This window comes from Staurois parvus, unplaced genomic scaffold (assembly GCF_062004578.1).
Source record: "Staurois parvus isolate SC_StPar_1 unplaced genomic scaffold, SC_StPar_1.0 ptg000343l, whole genome shotgun sequence".
In the NCBI taxonomy this organism is placed as follows: domain Eukaryota; kingdom Metazoa; phylum Chordata; class Amphibia; order Anura; family Ranidae; genus Staurois; species Staurois parvus.
This window is the reverse complement of record NW_028318139.1, coordinates 3,043,932-3,065,667: the sequence shown is the minus strand read 5'-3', so window position 1 is coordinate 3,065,667 and position 21,736 is coordinate 3,043,932. Positions and strand designations below refer to the sequence as shown.

At 44.4% G+C, this 21,736-nt stretch overlaps 1 protein-coding gene across 1 annotated transcript in view; it reads right to left on the bottom strand.

Moving 5' to 3' along the window:
* Positions 1-21,736, bottom strand: part of ETF1 (eukaryotic translation termination factor 1) — a 109,342-nt gene that overhangs the window by 61,448 nt on the left and 26,158 nt on the right. Inside the window, exons 3-4 of the mRNA XM_089684307.1 lie at positions 11,112-11,287; positions 9,632-9,771 (exon numbers count right to left, since the gene is read on the bottom strand). Coding sequence (XP_089540433.1) covers positions 9,632-9,771; positions 11,112-11,287 — 316 coding nt within the window. The remainder of the gene's footprint in view (positions 1-9,631; positions 9,772-11,111; positions 11,288-21,736) is intronic.

Below are 21,736 nucleotides of genomic sequence, written 5' to 3'. Positions count from 1 at the left end.
AGAAGACAAGATCAAGGATATTTCCGTCGGAGTGGGTGGTGGATTGTATGCACTGTGCAAGTGCAAAGGGGGAGGTTAGGTGGAGGAGACGGGCTGTGTCCGGGTTGTCGAGGTTGACAGGGATGTTAAAATCCCCAAGAATGATGGTGGGTAGCTCAGAGGAGAGGAAGAAGGGTAGCCAGGAGGAGAAGTCATCCAGGAAGCGGGGTATGGATCCAGGAGGCCGGTATATCACAGCAATCTTCAGGGGGGTTGGGGAGAATAGTCGGACGCAGTGGGCCTCGAAGGAGGAGAAGGATAGGGAGGGGGGGTTTGGGAGGACTCGGAAGGTGCTCTGCGGTGACAGGAGCAGACCAACCCCACCACCTTTACGACCGTTAGGCCTGGGTGAGTGGGTCCAGGTGAGACCTCCATAGGAGAGTGCAGCAGGGGAGGTAGAGTCAGTGGGCTGGATCCAGGTTTCCGTGATCGCCAGGAGGTTGAGGGAGCGGGAATCAAAGAGGTCGTGGATGGCGGTAAGCTTGTTGCACACCTGAACTGTAGGATTCTGGGAGGCCCACAACCCGTAGATTATTCCTACGCGAGCAGTTTTCTAAGTCATCCAGTTTTTTTAGGATGGTCTGTTGCTCACGTTTGGCTTGTGTAGAACGCGCCTGCATAGCTTGAAATTCATCCTCTAGGTCTGAGAGGCAGTGTTCAACTTCGGTTATGCGTTTGGCGTTTTCTCCCAAATCTGAAGTGCCTCCAGAGAACAATCAAAGGGGGGAGCGAGGGGAAAGTGAAATGGAGGGACTATGGTCAGGAAAGTGTCAGAAAGAAGTCCGGCCAGCCGGGGATGAGGCTGTAAATTAGAGCTGCTAGATGTGGCAAACCAACTGGCTGAGAGAAGGGAGTGAGGGCTAACAATCAGAGAGAGAGGCAGTGTGACTGAGGGATGGATGGATCGTTGTGGGGATGAAAGGGAGCAGGTCGGGATAAGATGGAAAGGAGGATGCTGAAGACGAAGAGACAGATTAAGACACCTGGAGATGGGAGAGACAGGGGTTATGGAACTCACTTGTAGGAAATAGAAAACAGACCAAAGTGCGGGAACTGTTGGCAGGAAACTGCAAGGGCCACCCATGCGTTAAGATGGGGGGGGGGGGGTTTGAGTTATTAAAAAAAAAAAAATAGGTTGTCCAGATATCAGATAATGTAGATTCCAAGAGTGTAGCAGTACCAGGATTGGGAGAAAACACCTTGCTGAGGGCCCATGGACAGGCACAAAGGGAAGAGTCAAAATATGGAAGAGCTGAAAACCATAGATCTGAAATTCCCTTAGTTCAGGCAGCTGAAAAGGCCAGATGTCCCCCAAATTTTAACAGTGGGGCTACTGCTTCAGTGTAAGGAGGTGTCAGACTGGCTGTCTTGGACACCCAGGACTTGCAAAGAACTAAACAGAGGACTTGCTTTTGAAGGGAGAAAATAAGTCTCCTGGAACTTGACTTTCTTCTTAGAGAGAGTGCTTTTTTCACTCGTGATTTTTAATAAAAGGTGTCTAGTGACTCAGTAGTTCTCCGTCAAAAAGCATTTTTCACAGACTGTCTCTACAGACCAATTCTGCAGCCAGCGGATCCTGAGCATTGATACAACATGAGTTAGTCTGGCAGCAATTTTTCCGCACAGAGTCTGCTAAACTGTCTACGCAATAGCCCAAATCTACTGGAAGGAGCTCCGATTTGTAGAGTAGTGAAGGATCCATCAGGACCAATCTAGTCCAGCAGACGGCAATGGTTCTAATGATAAACAGGAGCGCACCCCATCCACCAAATCTTTAATGGTTTCTTTTAACTTGAGGCAGATAGAGGGTGGCCTGCCCATCCTCCCTCATTGGAAAGCAACATCACCTTGGATGAATCAGATAACGCAACAGGGGATGCAGACTTGTGGTGCTTACACCTCTACATCCTTTGGTCTCTAATAGCAGACTTTCCCCATATGGTCTGCTGCAGAGGTTCAAAACCTTCTCTAGATACAGAGGAGTAAAGGGGAGTACCAGAGGAGAGAAGGGAAGACTGAAGTGTGAAGAGGTCCAGAGCTCCAGGTGCAGTTAAGGAACCCTTAAAACCTTAAAGCTGGCTCACTCAGAATCTTGTGCAATTCTGCATGGAAACCAATCAGCTTCCAGGTTTTATTGCTAAAGCTTAATAGAACAAGCTGAGGTTAAAAGCTGATTGGCTACCATGTACAGGTGCACAGATTCTAAGTGAACCAGCTTTAGTAAATAAACCCACTGTGTGCTGGCTTGCTAGAGTCCAGTGCTGACCCCCGTTACATGCCACTGCTGTGTCTTCCATTGGTGGGTTCCGGTTCCCGAGGTGCTGTTGAGGGTGACTGCTCCAAAAGCTGCAATTCATTTTCTGCAGTGCAGCCATAGGGAGAAGGGATTTCGCCATCTGAAGGACCAAGTCTTCAGTTTTGCAATAAACTGGGATCATAAACCAGAAACCTACTCTCAAAAGAAAAAGATCATCCATCACCTACGGACACACACAAAAAAACCACAGAGGATTGGTGGGAGCTGGAGATAAAATGAGCTGTCCTAACAACTTTGTTTCCTAGTAGCTTCACCTGAAGGTGGCAGCATATGATCCATTGTCATGGTGTAAAGGAGCTGGTGTCCTGGAATGTACAATTAAAAATTGGAATTTTGGAATCCATTGAGGGACACAAACTAAGATACTGTCAAGTTATCCTGTTGCATACAGGAGGACTGAACAATGGCAAACCAAAAATGTGTAGACCAACCCTGGAAACACCCCTCTCTCTCCTCAGTTTTCTAGTTTCCTAGGAGATTTGGATGTCTTTTCAGCTCGGCTGAGAAAGTTTAAAGGCAAAATTTGTCTTTATTCCATTTGTGCATTAAATTTTACAAGATAGAGTAATAGGAATAGCGATAACATATACATGTCAGTAAATATACAGAAATCACAAATGGGGAGAAAATCCATGAGAGTAAATATAAATAGTTTCAGACATCGAAACGATATAAGGATCAACAGCGTTTCACATATACACACACATATATATACACACACACACACATATATACACACACACACACATATATATATATATATATATATATACACATATATATACACACACACACACACACACACACACACACACACACACACACACACACAGAAAAACACAGTTTCAAAGGGGGTATCCCTAGGTAAGACTTGAACAAAAAGAAATACCTCCGTATATGAACCCAACTAAGAGAAAAAAGACGAAAAGAATATAGAAAGAAAAGAGAGAAGCCAGTATTAGGGACAGTAAAGGACAAGAAGGGAGAGGGTCGGGAGGAGGGGACGGCAAGAGGCAGAGTCAAAGTGATCCACCACCAGGACCCCAAGGGCGCGACTCAACAGCCCGCAGCCAAACGAGGACAGTAAGGCCAACTGGTGGTCGTTGTAAAATGAACCGGATAGACGGGGCACAATGCAATTAGGACATAACAGGGAAGCACAATTCTCAAAGGGTCAAAGAGGAGGAGAAATGGATCCAGACTGACCACAGTAACTTATGTTTATCATAGGTATCAGTGGAAAATGCCATTTTCAAAGAGAGGGGTGTCAATTGGCAAGCCGCAGATAGAAAGAAATGCACAACTTTTCTTTTGTGCTGCCAGTGAGCCCGGCAATATGGAGAGGAGCGCAATCTCCAGCGAGGAGGCCAAGGACTCGCCATAGATCTTGTTATATACATCAAAAATTTGACTCCAGAAGGGTTGTACCAGGCCACAATCCCACCAAATGTGGAGCTGTGTACCGACATCCTTGGTACAGCGCCAACAGAGGTTGGAAGTATAAGGAAATATTCTGTATAGGGAAAGGGGGTCCCTGTACCATCGAGAAAGGAGCTTGAAGTTCTTTTCCTGTGAATAACAGGAAATGGACACTTTGTGAGGGAAGTGGGACGACGTAGACCAGTCCTCAGCCGAAATGTCTCTATCCCACGCCCTAGTAAAGGGAGGAAGCTCGGAATGAAGAGCATTGTGTAGTACTTTGTAGAGGGAAGCCAAGACATGTTTCCGAGGTTCAGAGTGGGAACACAACCGTTCAAACTCAGAGGGAACAATGAGTGTGAGAGGAAGAGTGTAAATGTTTGCAAAATTAAGATAAATGCAAAGTGGTCAACTAGTCCCTAGGACCTCCCTGCAAAAGCGGAAGACCTGTACAGAGCAAATAAAGTTCCGAGCTACGCGTCATGAGGCGTGCAAAAAGGGACAGATAGAGGATCCCAACCCTTGTGGAAGAGAGGGGTTATCAAATAAGGATGATAGCAGTGAGGGGTCAGAAGATAAATGTGCAATAATGCCATGTTTATACCAAAGCCGTAGCACAGCCACAGTTAGTGGGGACAAGCCAGAGAAACACTGAAAGTAGTGGCCATAGTCCCATGGCAAGGCTCAAAGATCAACCTGGGATAGATCTTGTTCTATCATGCAAGAGGCTTTACGGAAGGGTCTGGGGAACCAATCAAGCATCCGGGCAAGTAATGCAGCTCTATAGTATAGCTCCTCCCCCAAGTTTTGGATAAGTAAGAAAGTTATATTTTAACTTGGAGAACCCTTGATGCCAAATCTGATCGAGAGAGAACATAGACAGAGAAAAAAAAACTTCTAGGTATAGAGATCAGTACAGTCTGGAAAACGCAGTAACTTAGGTAAGGTATCCATCTTAAGGGTGTTGATGCGTCCGAACCAGAGCAAAGCAGAAGCACCCCACAAAGCCAGATCTTTACGTAAATGTGAAAGCAGGGGCAAATAATTAAGAGAATATAAACCATTAAGATCTGAGGAAATCAAGACCCTAAAGATATGTAATGGCCTTTGGTCACTACTGAAAAGAGAAATTAGTTTGTAGGTTTGTCAACACATGGTGAGGTAAAGATATATTCAAAGACTCCATTTTAGAGATAGAGTTTAAAGTTACTGAATAAACCAAATCTGTGAAACTTGTGGAATAGACTAGGGAGTGAGATTAGTGGATGTTGTATGTAAACCAGGTCATCTGCGTATAAGGATAGTTTGTGGTGTGAGGAGGGAGTGCGCATACCCAGGATCGAGTCGTTAGCTGGTATGGCTCTCAGGAGATGTTCCATGACCAAAACAAAAAGGGGAGAGAGGGGGCAACCCTGTCTGGTCCTGTTCGATATGGGAAAGGACGAAGAAACCGTACCATTCACCAAGACAGATGCCGAAGGACGAGAATAAAGCGAGAAACAGCGAACCCAGACCTATCTACTCTAGAGTAAAGCGTTGAAAGTGATCAAAGGCCTATACAGCGTCAAATGAGAAGAGGCAAACCTTTAAGCAGTGTTGCTGGATATAAGAGAGAAGATGGATTGTTTTAGAAGTATTATCCCTAGCTTCTCGAATGGGGACAAAACCAACTTGATCATGGTGGATCAAAGTTGGTAGAAAGGGTGATAGGCGGTTCGCTAGGAGTTTTGCAAAAAGCTTAATATCTAGTTTAAGTAAGGAGATTGGGCAAGAACTTCCACAAAGAGAGGGGTCCTTACCTGGCTTAGAAATGACAGAGATATTGGCGGACAAAAAAAGCTGGAGAGGGCACATTGGAGTCGTCGATAACATTAAAAGCTAAGGCTAGAAGAAATTGAGAATAATAGCGTTCAAAGGCAGAAGAGATTCCTCTGTTGTGGTAGAGTTTAGCATCATCCGGAGAAAGTCTGCCCGAGGGCTTACCTGACCTTCAGCAGGAGGCCCTGCGTCCCGGGGAGACGAAGAGGGAACAGACGCCGGCGCCATCTTGCTGGCAAGGGGCGCCCGAGGCCTCAGCCTGGATGCAGGGAAATTAGCCTGCAAGGAGGACCGGGCCGGGAGCTATGCGGGAATGCTGCCTACAGCTCCATGTGCCAAGCCCCCATCTGATAAAGTTTAACCATATTTTGGGCAGCCTTTCCTTTTTTTCATCCAGGCCAGAATGCCTCAGTCTGCCGGAAGCTGTACAAAGAGCATGAATATAAACACAGGGGAGTGGGTGTAAGGAGATATGTCTTGTCATCCATTTTGTAGAATGCCTCCATTACTAGATGTGTGAACAGTTAGAAAACGAGAGAGGAGTTACAAGCGAAACTGAGATTTTGGTGTCTGGAACTCTATTTCTACCAGGCCTGGTGGTGAAAAAAACGAGGAGAGGGGGCTACATACATAGGCTGATTCCCATCAGTGGGTACCTCAATGGACTCCAGGAAAAGGAATTTACAGCGAGTACAAATAAAAAAAAACAATTAAAAGACACAGGAATTGGAATACTGTCCTCAGGTCCCAAAGCAGTCCAATTGGTGGTGGAAAAAAAATGTTCCAACAGATTCAATGTGAAGGCCGGGTATGGCCTGCAGTAAACGCCACATTGACAGTACAATGTCTGAATTTGAAACCAGATGGGTCCAAGACACTACCAGATTGGTAACCTACTAATACGACCAGAGGAAGGGCACAGAGTATCGTATCAACCTACTGCCCAAGATTCAGAGAGAACTGTCAAAGTGAAATGGCTCCATGCAGATGACAACACTGAACTTGAACCACTAAGTGTAATCAGCCAAATACCCATCAAAATATAGGTTAAACAATAGATTCACACGTAGGGGATAGAAAACCCATAACCTGATGACAAGAACTGGGCAAGCCCCTAAAAAGAACAGATCTCAAGAAGGAACATATGATAGGTCTAGGTGAGGATAGGTCAAGGTGAATGCCCAATCACTCTAAAGGGCAAGGCGTAAGCCCTTTACACCCATGATGCCTTGGAATCAAGGGCAAAAAAAAAAAAAAAAAAACACTTTCTAAAGAGGTTATCTGCCCAGAGAACTAATCTCGCCAAGCCCGACTCACCAAGGACAACCCAGAATCCACTAAACCACTATAGTCTGCAAAGGGTGGTAGACAACTAAATCTACCAGAAATTCATTTAGATTCCACGTTAAAGTTAGACACCATCCTACCAAGATAGAAACAAAAAAAAAAAAAAAAAAAAACCTAATACATCCTCTTTGGCATGGAATAGATGAAGCTGAAGACAGTCCAGGAGTCCTGCAGAAGAACCATCCTATCGCTGACCTATAGGTCTAAAGCTTTTAAAGCATCATCTACAGACAATTTTGGCTACCGAAGTTTGTCACTGTTTTACAGGTGTGCATAATTTTATGGTTTACAACTACAGGACATCTGCACTTCAAAATTTATGCTGGTAGCTTAGTTAAAGTGGAGACGTAGCTCCTGGACAGCTGCCAATGCAGAGATGGTCACCTGTTAAAAAAGGCCGACAGTAAATTCTCTATTCACACCTATAGGGAACAATGTGGCAAAGCTTAACTATAGAAGGGATTTGTAGTGTAGTTCCACCGCAGCAGAGTGCTGGAGGTTGCCTATGCCTACCCTAGAGCTTTTAGGCCAAAAGAGATAGATAGATATACATACTTGATGCTGACAAAAATATGCAGCCTCACAGAACTGTGCTTTTTTTCCATGGGGCCACATATTTGCATTCCTGTCTTTGTGCTGGGAGCGCACCGCATAGCTCACTCCCAGCACAAAGACCGGGTTGTCACTGAGAGTCCCGGGTCCCGTTCTAACGATCGGGACCTGGGACTCCCGATTTTTCTCTCTATGAATGGAGTAGAGTGATACATTGTATCTCTCTAACTCCTGGCATAGAGGGGGAAAAAAAAATGTTTGTCAACCACTTGCCTACCAGGCATTTTCAACCTTTTCCTGCCAGGCCAATTTTCAGCTTTCAGCGCTGTCACACTTTGAATGACAATTGCGCGGTCATGCAACACTGTACCCATATGAAAGTTTTATCATTTTTTTTTAGACAGATAGAGCTTTCTTTTGGTGGTATTTAATCACCTATGGGTTTATTTTTTGCTAAAACCAAAAGCAACTGAAAATTTTGAAAAAAAAAAGTTTTTGTTTTAAAATTTTGTAAATAAGTGATTTTTCTCCTTCACTGATGTGCGCTAATGAGGCTGCAGTGATGTGCATTGACGGGCATCACTGATGGGCACTGATAGGCGGGACTGATGTGCACGGACGGGCACTGATAGGTGGCATTGATATGTGGCACTGATAGCTGGCATTGGACAGGTCGCACTGCTGGGGCTACACTGATCATCAGTGCCCTGATGATCAGTGTACATGTCCCCTCTGAGGAATGCCGATTACCAGCTCTCCTCTCCTCTGTCCGCGTGACAGTTCGTGAGAAGAGAAATATCGATAACCGGCATTTCCCTATTTACATGCGATCAGCTGTGATTGGACACAGCTGATCACATGACCGAGCTGACATCTTCGGCTCTTTCCGTTGATCCACTGTGTCCGAGGGACACAGTGCACCAATCACCACGCTGTGCTCTCCCGGAGCCGTGCACGCGCGGTTAGAGTGGGAGGACATCATGTGACGTCCTCCCAGAACGAGAGAACCGCCTTGACCCTGTCACTACCTTATGTGGCGGGAGGGAGGCGGTTAAAAAAAGATTAAAAAAAGTTTGATCTAGTTCAGTGCCAGGGTAAGGGTTTGAGTCAAAGGTCAGAATTTAAAAAAAATAATAAATTGGTATTCGTGTCAGTCAGTATGTTTTAGGTAAACAAAATGTGCACTATTGTTTCTGGGCTGTACTACGGGTACAAACAACAAATAACATACACATATATGGTATCGCTGTGATAGTCAAGAGCTGGAAAATTTATTTTGGGTTGTTCTTTGGTGGTAGTAACAAGAAACAGTTAAATTTTAAATTTTTTACTATTTTGGGCCAGTTTTCCTTTGATAAAAAAAAAAAAAAAAAATATCAGGAGATATCCATCATCATTTACCACCTAACGAAATCCCAATTTGTCCTGAAAAAAAACAAGGTATAATTCACCTGGATGTACAAAGTAGTTGTGATGATATGTAAGGTTTTACAAATATATGTCAAACGTTGCAAAATTGTGCTTAGGCATTAAGAATTGTTTTATCCTTAGTCATGAAGGAGTTAAACAGTTATTCAAACTCTGCAGCTACTTCACAAGTGTTTCTTACAGAGCAGAGATTCTCAACCAGGGATCTGTGGAACCTCCAGAAGCTGCTAGGAGTTTTTTTGAATAATGGCTGATTAGCTGTCTGTAAGTTCAGGTTCACAAACTTCAGTTTGGGTGCACCGCAATTTATGCACATTTTACACACAGTTTTAAGTGCGCTCCCAATGAGTTCTATTAGATTGCTCAGTTTCATGAAAGCACATCAAAGCCCTGCATGCTGCATCTTTGATGAGCTTTCAGAAAACACCTGGTCTAACAGATGTCAATGAGAGTGCACCTAAAGTCGCAGATACAATCATGCTGCATCCAAAACTTTAGTGCACAGGCGTGAACCTGGTCTTAGACAGCTAAAAAGATATGTCATGTTATTGACTTTGGACCTGTGTAGGCACAATTAAAGTCAATTATAGTCAATAAGGCATAATTCAAAGAAATAGCCTCCAAGGGTTGCAATTGGACTGTCATTGTAAGGGCACACAGATATACATACCAAAACAATGAGACTGAAGTTCAGTAAATTTAGTACAATACCTCAGTATGAAATTTATTGTCGCACAAGTACAAAGATGTGTTGATTGGTTTGAAAGGCTCAAAATCAATGTTTACTTTCTTCTCTTTTCCTTCTTCTGTTACAATTGTTCCACAATAAACAACTAAGCCATTTGGTGGTACTGAAAAATAAAATGAGCAGAAAATGGACCAAATGCACCATCTTAATGTTTTACAAGTAGATTATATTGTAATAAAAAGTTATAACTGTATCATGAGATCTGCCCCTAGCTCTCAAAGGAGTGCCTGGCTGGGAAGGAGAGGGGAGGGGAGGATTTTGTACAAATCGTTAGACCTCAACATTGGGGAACTGGAGAAAGTACAGAGAAGGGCAACCAAACTGATAAGAGGCATGAAGAAGCTCAGCTATAAGGAAAGATTAGAGGAACTGAATTTATTCTCTCATGAGAAGAGGAGCTAAGGGGGGATATGATCAACATGTATAAATACATCAGTGGTTCATATAGTGAACTCGGTACAGAGCCAGTCACCCTGAGGTCATCACAGAGGACAAGGGGGCACTCTTTACGTCTGGAAGGAAAATAAATTTATTCTCCAAATACAGAAAGGATTCTTCACAGTGAGAGATGTGATAATGTGGAATAGACTCCCTCAAGAGTGGTTCTGGCCAGCTCAGTGGATTGCTTTAAAAAAGGCCTGGATTCTTTCTTAGATACACAGAATATAACTGATTACTAACATTTATAGGTAAAGTTGATGCAGAGAATGTCCGATTGCCTCTTGGGGGATCAGGAAAGAATGTTTTCTCCAACAGGAGCAAATTGGATTATGCTTTGCTGGGTTGTTTGCCTTCCTCTGGATCAACTGTGGGTGTAGGATTATAACTTTTTTTTTTAATGGTTGAACTGGATGGACTTTTGTATTTTTTCAGTCAGACTAACTATGTAACTATAGGATAAGTTCATCTTTTGACAAAAAATACATGCACATTATTTTGCAGGCAAAAAAATATGCATTTATTATTTTATGTTGCAGGAGCCTGTAAAGCATTGCAGATCATCTGACAGGTCTGCAGGAGACCTGCACGACATCAGCAATCACCCACTAGCTGTCAAAGCAGGGGCAGTGCTTTCATAACATGCTACACCCCGAATATGGGTGTAAACATGTAAGGAAAGGTGGACTTAACCTTTAAGCCAATGTAAGCTATTGCATTTTAAAAAAAGCAACTGAATTCCATCAGTTTTTTTTTTTTTTTTTAACTATCCACAGCACTAGTTTCTACACCAAACTTTATTGAAAAGTCTTGATACAATACTTACAAATATGTAAACAATTCAGGACTGAATTAAAACAGGTTTTGTTTCAGATTCCGATCTAGAGAAATCGTTTTATGGCTAAAAACACCTACTGATTTAAAAAGTTAAAAACTTACAAGAAAAACATCTGTAGCTAAGAATTTTCTTGCGAAGAATAACTGCAACGCGCAAGGCACCCTCACCTTTGTTATAGAGTTTAAGCCTCTGTTGCACAGATGTAATTGCTCCCAGTACTGAGAGGCGGTTCACACGAGACTTGATGTTTGATGCTGTACCAAACTCATCCGCCAACATCTTGGCCACCCTTGAAATTTGGTCTTTTGGAGGAATGATCAAAGAGATCATACTGGTGCCATTCCTGCAGGAATAAAAATGAAGGTGTTTGTAAGCGACAGACAACTCTATATGTTAAATCTAATTTTATGCGTCATGCACACAGAAATTTACTTAAAGTTGAACTACAATGCATCTGAGCAACACAAACCAAAAATGCTATGCAATTCATTGTGGACATTCAACGCAAATTCTCCCTTGCATCCATGTCTCTATGCTTTATATTGAAGAGAAATCCCCCTGGCATTCTGGCCATGAGCATCTTGAGTAAGGGCAGATGATTCATGTACCATTTACTTTCTGGAATTAATCTGCACTTAACCCAGGCATGCAGGCAGGCAGGAGGGTGTCCTTAGCTGAGAAAACCCCTCCTCCCTTTCTGAAGGCTCTTGGGATGTATGACACCATTTGCCTAGGCAAGAAACTAGAAAGTAACTGAAAAAATGTTTACGAGGAAAAAAAAAAAAGTTTAGAATAGGATATACTTTCCAATATTTATGAATGCTAGCAGCATAAGGATTTAAAATAGCTAATGTTGATTGAAAGAGTAAAGTTCCACTTTAACCACTTGACCTCCAGAATGTTGTACCCACTTCATTTTAGCACTGCGCTACTTTAACTGGCATCTGCTTGGCAATGCAACACTGTATCCAAATGAAACTGGTATCTTCCCCCCACCGAGCTCTCTTTTATTGGTGATCACCACTGGGATTTTTTAATATAAAGAAAGAAAAAAAAACAAAACAAAAAACACAAAAATTGTTATAAAACATCCAGAAAAAAAAAATCCTAACTTTCTTTATAAATTTAGGCCAAAATGTATTCTGCTGTGTCCCCGTAAATAAATCCCAGTAAGTGAATATTAGTCTTTAGGAAAGTTCTAGCGTTCAGAAAATTGATCAATCCTGATGTACTGACAGCATTACTTGAGGCCCTAAAATTCCAGGACAGTACAAATTACCCCCAAATGACCCCTTTTTGGAAAGCAAGCAGCCCAAGGTATTTAGCAAAAGGCATGGCAAGTTTTTTGAAGTTGTAATTTTTTGGAAAATGAATTAGTTAAATAACATTTTTCCCCACTTTTTTTTTTTTTATACATACTGTCACCAGTGCAGTACATCTGCACTATGACTGGTGTGATGATCACAGATAGTGACAGTATGTAAAGATTTAAACAAAACCATACTGTCATAGTAGTTCAGCATTACGAGAGAGAGAGAGAGAGAGAGAGAGAGAGAGGGAGAGAGGGAGGGGGGGGAGAGGGAGAGAGGGAGGGGGGGGGAGAGGGAGAGAGGGAGGGGGGGGGGAGAGGGAGAGAGGGAGGGGGGGGGAGAGGGAGAGAGGGAGGGGGGGGGAGAGGGAGAGAGGGAGGGGGGGGGAGAGGGAGAGAGGGAGGGGGGGGGAGAGGGAGAGAGGGAGGGGGGGGGAGAGGGAGAGAGGGAGGGGGGGGGGGGGAGAGGGAGAGAGGGAGGGGGGGGGGGAGAGGGAGAGAGGGAGGGGGGGGGGAGAGGGAGGGGAGGGGGAGAGAGGGAGGGGAGGGGGAGAGAGGGAGGGAGGGGAGAGAGGGAGGGGGGGAGAGAGGGAGGGGGGGGGAGAGAGGGAGGGGGGGGGAGAGAGGGAGGGGGGGAGAGAGGGAGAGAGGGAGGAGGGAGGGGGAGGGAGAGAGGGAGGGAGGGAGGGAGGGAGAGAGGGAGGGAGGGAGGGAGGGAGGGAGAGAGGGAGGGAGAGAGGGAGGGAGAGAGGGAGGGAGGGAGAGAGGGAGAGAGGGAGAGAGGGAGAGAGGGAGAGAGGGAGAGAGGGAGAGAGGGGAGAGGAGAGAGGGAGAGAGGGAGAGAGGAGAGAGGGAGAGAGGGAGGGAGGGAGGGAGGAGGGAGGGAGGGAGGAGAGGGAGAGAGGGAGAGAGGGAGGGAGAGAGGGAGGGAGAGAGGGAGGGAGAGAGGGAGAGAGGGAGGGAGAGAGGGAGGAGAGAGGGAGGGAGAGGAGGGAGGGAGAGAGGGAGGGAGGGAGTGAGGGAGGGAGGGAGAGGAGGAGGGGGAGGGAGAGAGGGAGGGAGGAGGGAGGAGAGAGGAGAGGCAGATTGGGATTATTAGGGATTTTTCGCTTTCTTTATCCTGCAATTGCTTATAACCGTAATGATCACGGTTCTAGTTAATTCATGTCTTTCATGTCAGCTTGCCAACTATTGTGATGCTCTGATTGGATACAGCTAATCACTTGGTACAAGGCTGCTGTGAATGGCCTTGTACTAAGTAATCAAAAAAGTAAGCATGCTGCCATTCATGACTGTTTTCTTTACATGTTATCGGTATGATTGGCTATACTGATCACGATACTCCGGACACTCACAGCGGCTGGGTACCGAGTACTGTTATCTGCTGCATACACCGGTACAGAAGTCACAAAACTGCGCCGCTGTGTGACCCAGAGGCCACACCAGTGCGCATGAGCACTGTGGTGTACAGATACATCGCCATGCCTGCTCATGCCACCAGCCAGCATTAAATGTGCTACTGCTGGTCAGCAAGTGGTTAAAACCTATGTGCAATCAAAGTCGAAAACAGAAAAATCAGCACAAGGAAAATTACTTAGGCTGGCCACACATTATACATGTACAGTCAGGTCCATAAATATTGGGACATCGAAACAATTCTAACATTTTTGGCTCTATACACCACCACAATGGATTTGAAATGAAACTAACAAAATGTGCTTTAACTGCAGACAGTCAGCTTTAATTTGAGGGTATTTACATCCAAATCAGGCGAATGGTGTAGGAATTACAACAGTTTGCATATGTGCCTCCCACTTGTTAAGTCTGCAGTTAAAGCACATCTTGTTCGTTTCATTTCAAATCCATTGTGGTGGTGTATAGAGCCAAAAATGTTAGAATTGTGTCGATGTCCCAATATTTATGGACCTGACTGTATATACATTTGCCAGTTATCGGCTGCACTTTCCTCACTCTGGCAAATTAATTTAGGCAGTCCAGAACAGCCCACAGAGTATCCATCAATGGCTGCCAGTCAAAATCCAGTGTCGCCTACCGGTGCCCGTCAGTGCCCATCAGTGAAGCATATTAATGCCCATCAGTGCAGCCTCATAAGCGAAGGAGAAAAATTACCCGTTTGCTAAATTTTATAACAGAAACTAAGAAAAAAAAAAATTCCAAATTTTTGGTCTTTTTTCGTTTAGCAAAAACCCAGTGGTGATTAAATACCACTAAAAGAAAGCTCTATATGTCTGAAAAAAATGATAAACATTTCATGTGTGTACAGAGTTGTATAACCGCGCAACAGTCAAAGTGCGACAGCACTGAAAACTGAAAATTGGCGTGGACTGTGAACGTGCCCAGTAGGCAAGTGGTTAATAAGAACACCGGTCATGACAGAAAATGGAATTTCTGCACATACCACAAAATTCTTCTGTTGAGAAGTTCATTAAAAGATTAAGCTGCTTTCATTAGATGTAGGATTTAAACTGCCACATGCAAATGGACGTCTGGTGGGAAGTCCCAGTCGTATCCATGGAGCATGTGGCAAAAAAAAATAAAAACACAATAAAATGGCTGAAGTCCAAAAGGTAAATCTCACCACCACCTGCAAAGCCAGCATCCATGAAAGCAGCCTCATCCACTTTACAGAATTTAAAAATGTATCTACCAAGAACTAAGTCCCCTGCTTACACACCTGAGATGTCAGAAAAGCATACGCTTAAAAAAAATAGTTATTTTTAGCCTTTAGTAAACTTCCCAGGAGACCAAGAGCATATAGCACTCAGTCCTATTCCGATCTGTCCTACACCGTTTCAAATCATTATGCAAATTCTATTTAAGTGTCACAAAGATTAAATATTTTGTTTTTCAGTTTAACTCATGGATGGCATTGTGTCTCAGGGCTCTTTTAATCACTGAAAACAATCTCGGACACCTGTGATAATTAGATTGGCAGATGAGCCCAATTTTCTGAGATTGTGGATTTGGGGTTTTCATAAACTGTAAGCCATAATCATCACAATTATGACAAATCACAACTATCTTGCTTTGCATGTTATGAGTCTCATATATTAGTTGCACCTTTTAAGTTGCATTACTGAAATAAATGAACTTTTGCACTATATTCTAATTTTTCGAGTTTCACCTGTATATGCAACACCTGTGCACCCCCAAAGCAGGTAAACATGCCCTTGCAGGAGCATATACTGCAGGAAGGCCTATTTATTTTATTTCTTTACAATTTTTTTTTGTGCCCTGATGATCGGTGCCGATCCCCGCTCTGACAACTGCCGGTTCTCGGCAGTACTTTCCTCACGATCTGACAGCGTGAAGAAAGTGCAGCCGAGAACCGGCACTTGCATTTTCCTCTGATCAGCGTGTCATTGGACACTGCTGATCACGTGGTAAAGGGCCGCTGTGATTGGCCTTTTACCACATCACGTGATCAGCTGTGTCCGTAGGACACGGAGATCGCCGGGTGCGCGCCAGCGCGTTCTGGGAGGACGTCATATGACGTCCACTCAGAACTGGCCGGCCGCAGTGCAGCCGTCATTCGGCTATCTGCGGTCAGCAGCTAGTTAATCTCCAAACATGGAAAGATTTCTTCAGAGTAAGAGCTGTGAAAATGTGGAATAGACTCCCTCAGGAGTAGGTTCTGGCCAGCTCAGTGGATTGCTTTAAAAAAGGCCTGGATTCCTTCTTGGAAACACAGACTATAACTGGATACTAACATTTATAGGTAAAGCTGATCCAGGGAATATACGATTGCCTCTCGGGGGATAGGGAAGGAATTTTTTTCCCCTGCAGGAGCAAATTGGATCATGCTTTGTTGGGTTTTTTTGCCTTCCTCTGGATCAACTGTGGGTGTAGGGTTAGAACTTTTTTTTTTTTTTTTTTTAACCGCTTGCCGCCCTGCCACTGTGTATATATGTGTGCAGGGCGGCACTCAGGCGCAAAAACCACATTTTAAAACGAGTTCCGCGCTCCCAACGTTTTCGCCGACAGGGGGCGCGCACGCTCCCGCCGACCCGCGGGTGACACCATTCGATCCCGGAGGGATCAATCATTAGATTTCAGCCAGTGACGACTGGCTGAAATCAGATGATCGGTCCCTGTCCTATCCTGTCCTGTGTTGAAGTTTATACAGGACAGGATATGTCGTCATTCTTCTCTGCCTGGACACATTCTGTTCCAGACAGAGAAGAAGAAACAGTAAAAGTGAGTAAAACACTACACATTTACAGTTAGAACACACCTAGGTCACATTTAACCCCCTGATCGCCCCCCCCAGTTAACCCCTTCACTGCCCTGTCACCAGTGTCACTGATTAGTGAATCGATTTTTACTGATCACTGTATCAGTGTCGCTGGCGACTTCCGATAGTGTTAGCGCCCCTCCCAGATAGCGCCAGTTTGCCCGCCAGTACACCAGTAATCCAGTTTAACCCCTTAATCCCCCCTCCCCAGTTAACCCCTTCACTGCCCTGTCACCAGTATCACTGATCAGTGAACCGATTTTTACTGATCACTGTATCAGTGTTGCTGGCGACTTCCAATAGTGTTAGCGCCCCTCCCAGATAGCGCCAAATTTCCCGCTAATACACCAGTAATCCCGTCTAACCCCTTGATCGCCCCCCCCTCCCCCCCAAGTTAACCCCTTCACTGCCCTGTCACCGGTGTCATTGATCAGTGAACAGATTTTTACTGATCACTGTATCAGTGTTGCTGGCGACTTCCAATAGTGTTAGCGCCCCTCCCAGATAGCGCCAGTTTGCCCGCCAGTACACCAGTAATCCCATTTAACCCCTTGATCGCCCCCCCACCCCAGTTAACCCCTTCACTGCCCTGTCACCAGTGTCCTTGATTACAGTGAACAGATTTTTACTGATCACTGTATTAGTGTCACTGGTGACTTCCGATAGTGTTATCCCTGATCGCCCCCCCCCTCCCATATAGCGCCAGTTAGCCTGCTAATGAACGGGATTCTTTTTTACCAAAAACATGTAGCAGAATACATTTTGGCTTAAATTTATGACTAACTTTGAGTTTGCTATATATTTTTTATAGCTGAAAGTAGAAAATATTGTTTTTTTTCAAAGTTTGTGTTTTTTTTGTTTATAGCGCAAAAAAAAACAAAAACAAAAAAAAACCGCACAGGTGTTAAAATACCACCAAAAGAAAGCTCTATATGTGTGAAAAAAAGGACGTAAATTTCGTTTGGGTACAGCATTGCATGACCGCGCAATTATCATTTGAATTAGTGCAGCGCTGTATAGCAAAAAAAGGCATAAATTACAGTATCTATACCAGTTTGTAGACGCTATAACTTTCACACAAAGCAATCAATATACACTTATTGGGATTTTTTTTTTTACCAAAAACATGTAGCAGAATACATTTTGGCTTAAATTTATGACTAACTTTTTTGTTTACAATATATTTTTTATAGCTGAAAGTAGAAAATATTGTTTTTTTTTCAAAATTTGTGATTTTTTTGTTTATAGCGCAAAAAATAAAAAGCGCAGAGATGATAAAATACCATCAAAAGAAAGCTCTATTTGTGTGAAAAAAAGGACATAAATTTTGTTTGGGTACAGCATTGCATGACCGCGCAATTATCATTTGAATTAGTGCAGCGCCAAACAGCAAAAAAAGGCCTGTTCATTAAGGGGGGTAAATCCTCAGGAGCTCAAGTGGTTAAATGGTTGAATTGGATGGACTTTTTCTTTTTTCAGCCTATGTAACTTAAGACAGTCCTTTTCTCTGCAGTTTCAGCTGCAAAGCATATGAAGGAATATTCATTCACAAAACTAAAGCATAGTAAACAATGTTTATTATGCCCCAGTGATGAAAGAACACAGGAGCAATCAGTATTGACTGCTCACTATGTCTGTTCATGGAAAGGAAGGGAGCTGGTAACATTTATCCCCCCACCACCACTCTCCATACTGACAGCTTCCTGTACCCCAGCAGAAGCTGCAGCCGAAAGGAGAGGGAGGAAGGAAAGCTGGCCAGTGGCACCAAAAGGGAGGAAGCCCTGAGGATAGGATGAGGTTTACTGTGTGGGGGGGTGGGTGTTAGATCGGCACAGGGGATGGATTTGTGGTAATCATTCCAAACTGGCTCACCTGCAGCCTGGCGGGAGAGCAGAGGAGGGAAGCTGGCGGCTGCAGGGAAGGCACAGTGAATCAAGCGGGATCGATGCTGTTCTGGTAGGAGGGGGGTGGGGCAATTGGTGCGACATGGATAAGTGCTGCCAGGAGGGGGGGAATTAGTGGCGGCGGGGGCAATTTAGCTGGCAGTCGGTGGAGGGAGAAATGTCAGAGGTGGTGCCAGGTCAATAGCTCTGATCAGTGGATTGTCATCCGCTAATCAGACACAGGAATTCAGGTCTGTACGGCATATGGACCTGGTGGCGAAAGGGTTAATCACCTTGACCACATCCACCCAGACATCTAAAATGCGTGCTGCACAATCCCCTCAAAAGGTGATCTCCAGCTTTCAGTAAAAAGTTTAAATAGTTCTGGCAGTGGGATAGGAACTTCCCTTCCCAGTCCCTGAGCAAAACTGAGTCGGGCTAAGCAGCACTCTGAGCTGCCTTTGTATTTCGGTTCAATATATTTTTATTAAAAGTTAGCAAGTTTTAAAAAAGTGTAATACGAAAAACATAACAAATTGGCACAAAGTGCAGCAGAAGGGGCTGAGACACCCCTTTACCCGTATCAAGTATACACAGAAACACACAAGACTAACAGAATCCATGAGTCTATTCTATGAATGAACGCAAATGCCCTCCGATTGGCAAAGAAGCAGGTGGATGACGTCACAATCTTCGACTTGGCCAATCAAAGGAAGCTTAGCATTCCTTAATTGAAAACCACGCCACCTGTGACACTCAGCCCAACTTGATTTTGTTCCAGGAGTGGTAAGGGAAGTTCCCATCCCACTTAAGGAACAATGCACTGTATGTAGCCAAGGCAACATGCTGTCCCATATGTTGACAACAGCCACAGCAGGACTGTCGGTCATAAATAGTTTTGCTTAAAATTTCACTATAAGCTGGAGATCAGCTTTAACCGCTTCCTACCTGGCCACTGCACATAAATGACCAGGTGGGAGATTCGCCATTCTGAGTGGACATTCCTGAACATCCCTCAGAACGCAGCCGCATGCTCTTGGTGTGCCTGTATGCCCTGGACACAGCGCAACGCCGCTCGGCAGAAGGGCTCCCTGACTGGCCCTTCTGATCATATGATGGCTGTGTCCAATCACAGCCGTCATGTGATGTCAAAACAGATGCCATTCAGTTGATCGGCTCTGCCTCTCCTCATACAGAACCCACTAGTGAGGAGAAGCAGAGCCGATCTGAGTCACACACATACTTGTGTCCCCCACACAGCTGTCACGGTGTACCAGTGATCCACATCTGTCACGGTGTACCAGTGTAAAGCCCACATCTGTACCAGTGATCCACATCTGTAAGGGTGTACCAGTGGTCATCCACTTCTGTACCAGTGATCCACATCTATCAAGGCCTACCAGTGTCAAATTCACATCTGTCAGTTTACCAGTTCTCAATATCTGTCACACAGTACTAGTGTAAAACTCACATCAGTACCAGTGAATAACATCTGTCACAGTGTATCAGTGTCAAATCCACATCTGTACCAGTAAACATAAAAATGTAAAAAAAAAAAAAAAAAAAAGAAAAAAAAAAAAAGAACTATACACCAGGGAGGAGGCTTTCCAGATACGGAATATGATGGGGAACTCTCTTTGTCAGACTCCGATTTGGAGTATAAGCCAGTTGAAAGCAGTGGGTCAGCAAAGCAGGGTCCAAACAAAGAGGTTCAGGATATCTGAGGAAGACCAGACATCCACCAATAGCGCAGTGGTGAGTACAAGCAGCGCAGCACTCCCAGAAGATAGACAGGCATCCACTAGTAGCACTACAAATCCTGGTGCCGTGGCGAGTACAAGCAGGGCCGCATTCCCAGATGATAGGACAGGCATCAGTAGCAGGGTTTCCCGTCCACAGCAACGAGGAAGGGCCCATACTAGCCTCCCAGATGTACTTTTATATCCCACGTGGCTGCCTGCTAATTCAGCAGAACCTACAATTCCCCCTTACAGCACAGCCAGACCCTCAGATACAAGCAGAAAATGATACAATTATTTTTTTTCATTTATTTTTTTACGAATGATCTGCTAAATTACATTGTGGAGCAGTGTAACCTGTATGCCAGCCAATATATAGCCAGCAATCCCAATTTGTCATATGCCCGCCCATTAGTGTGGAAACCCCTCACCGTTGAGGAATTTAACATTTTTCTTGGGCTAGCTCTGAACATGGGACTGACAAAAAAAAAAAATGAACTCCATGTCTACTGGTCTACCCAACCTATACAACATATGCCATATTCATTTTGCATGCCCAGAACATGCTATAAAATGTGCACCAAAATGAAAATTCTGGTGCCGAAAATGAATTCAAAATGCATTTGGCCAAAAACCGAAACGTGCAGTTTTTAAAAATGAATACATTTTTTTGGAAAAAAATAAACTTTGATTAACTGCTTGCCATCCAGCCACTGTAGAAAAACAGCCACAAGGTGGCACCGCTGGGCAAAATCACATTTTAAAACGGGATATTGCAAAACAGATAGGGGGCAAGCGACCGCCCTACCCATGCCGCTGATCATGCCGCAGGTGTCAATCACCGAGTCCCGGCCAGTCATTACCCAACTGCCGGCAAACAGTGACACAGAGCACAGCTGCATTCCTGTGAAGCCCCTACGCTTACTCCCCCCCTTCCCCCCAGCAAGTGCAGTGTGAGTAGGTCACTGTCACTTGATACATTGCACACAAAACCGCAGTGTTCGCAGAATCAGGCCTGATCTCTGTTAGCACTTGCCTGTAAATTTTGATGACTCTCATATGCAGCAGAGTGCCAGTACTAGTGCCGCGCTACCTTTTGGTGAACTGGCAAGTACATCTTGGTCTTTAACATACCTCCTTGATTTTTGGAGCTGGTTTTCACGGAAAATCTGTATGCGTGGATTGTGGATCAAAGCAATTTATATGCACAACAATTTAATCGCCACCAACCCAAATTCAAACCTTGCCAGACCAGTCACATGGAAACTCATTACGGTTTCCGAATTTACATTTTTTTTGGGCCTAACCCTCAACATGGGCATTACTAAAAGAAATGAATTACAGTTGTATTGGTCTGCAAACCCGATTCATCATATGCCCGTGTTCTCTGCTGCCATGGCCAGGCATAGATATGAGAGTATAATGTGTTTTATGCATTTCAACGACAATACACTCGGTCGTCCTTGGGGAGACACTAAATTTGACCGGCTCCACAAAATTCAGCACCTCGCAAATCACCGTAACCAAATATTTGCAGATGTCTATACTCCCAGCAAAACATCCTCGTTGATGAGTCCCTGATTAATTTTTCTGGCCGCCTTGCATT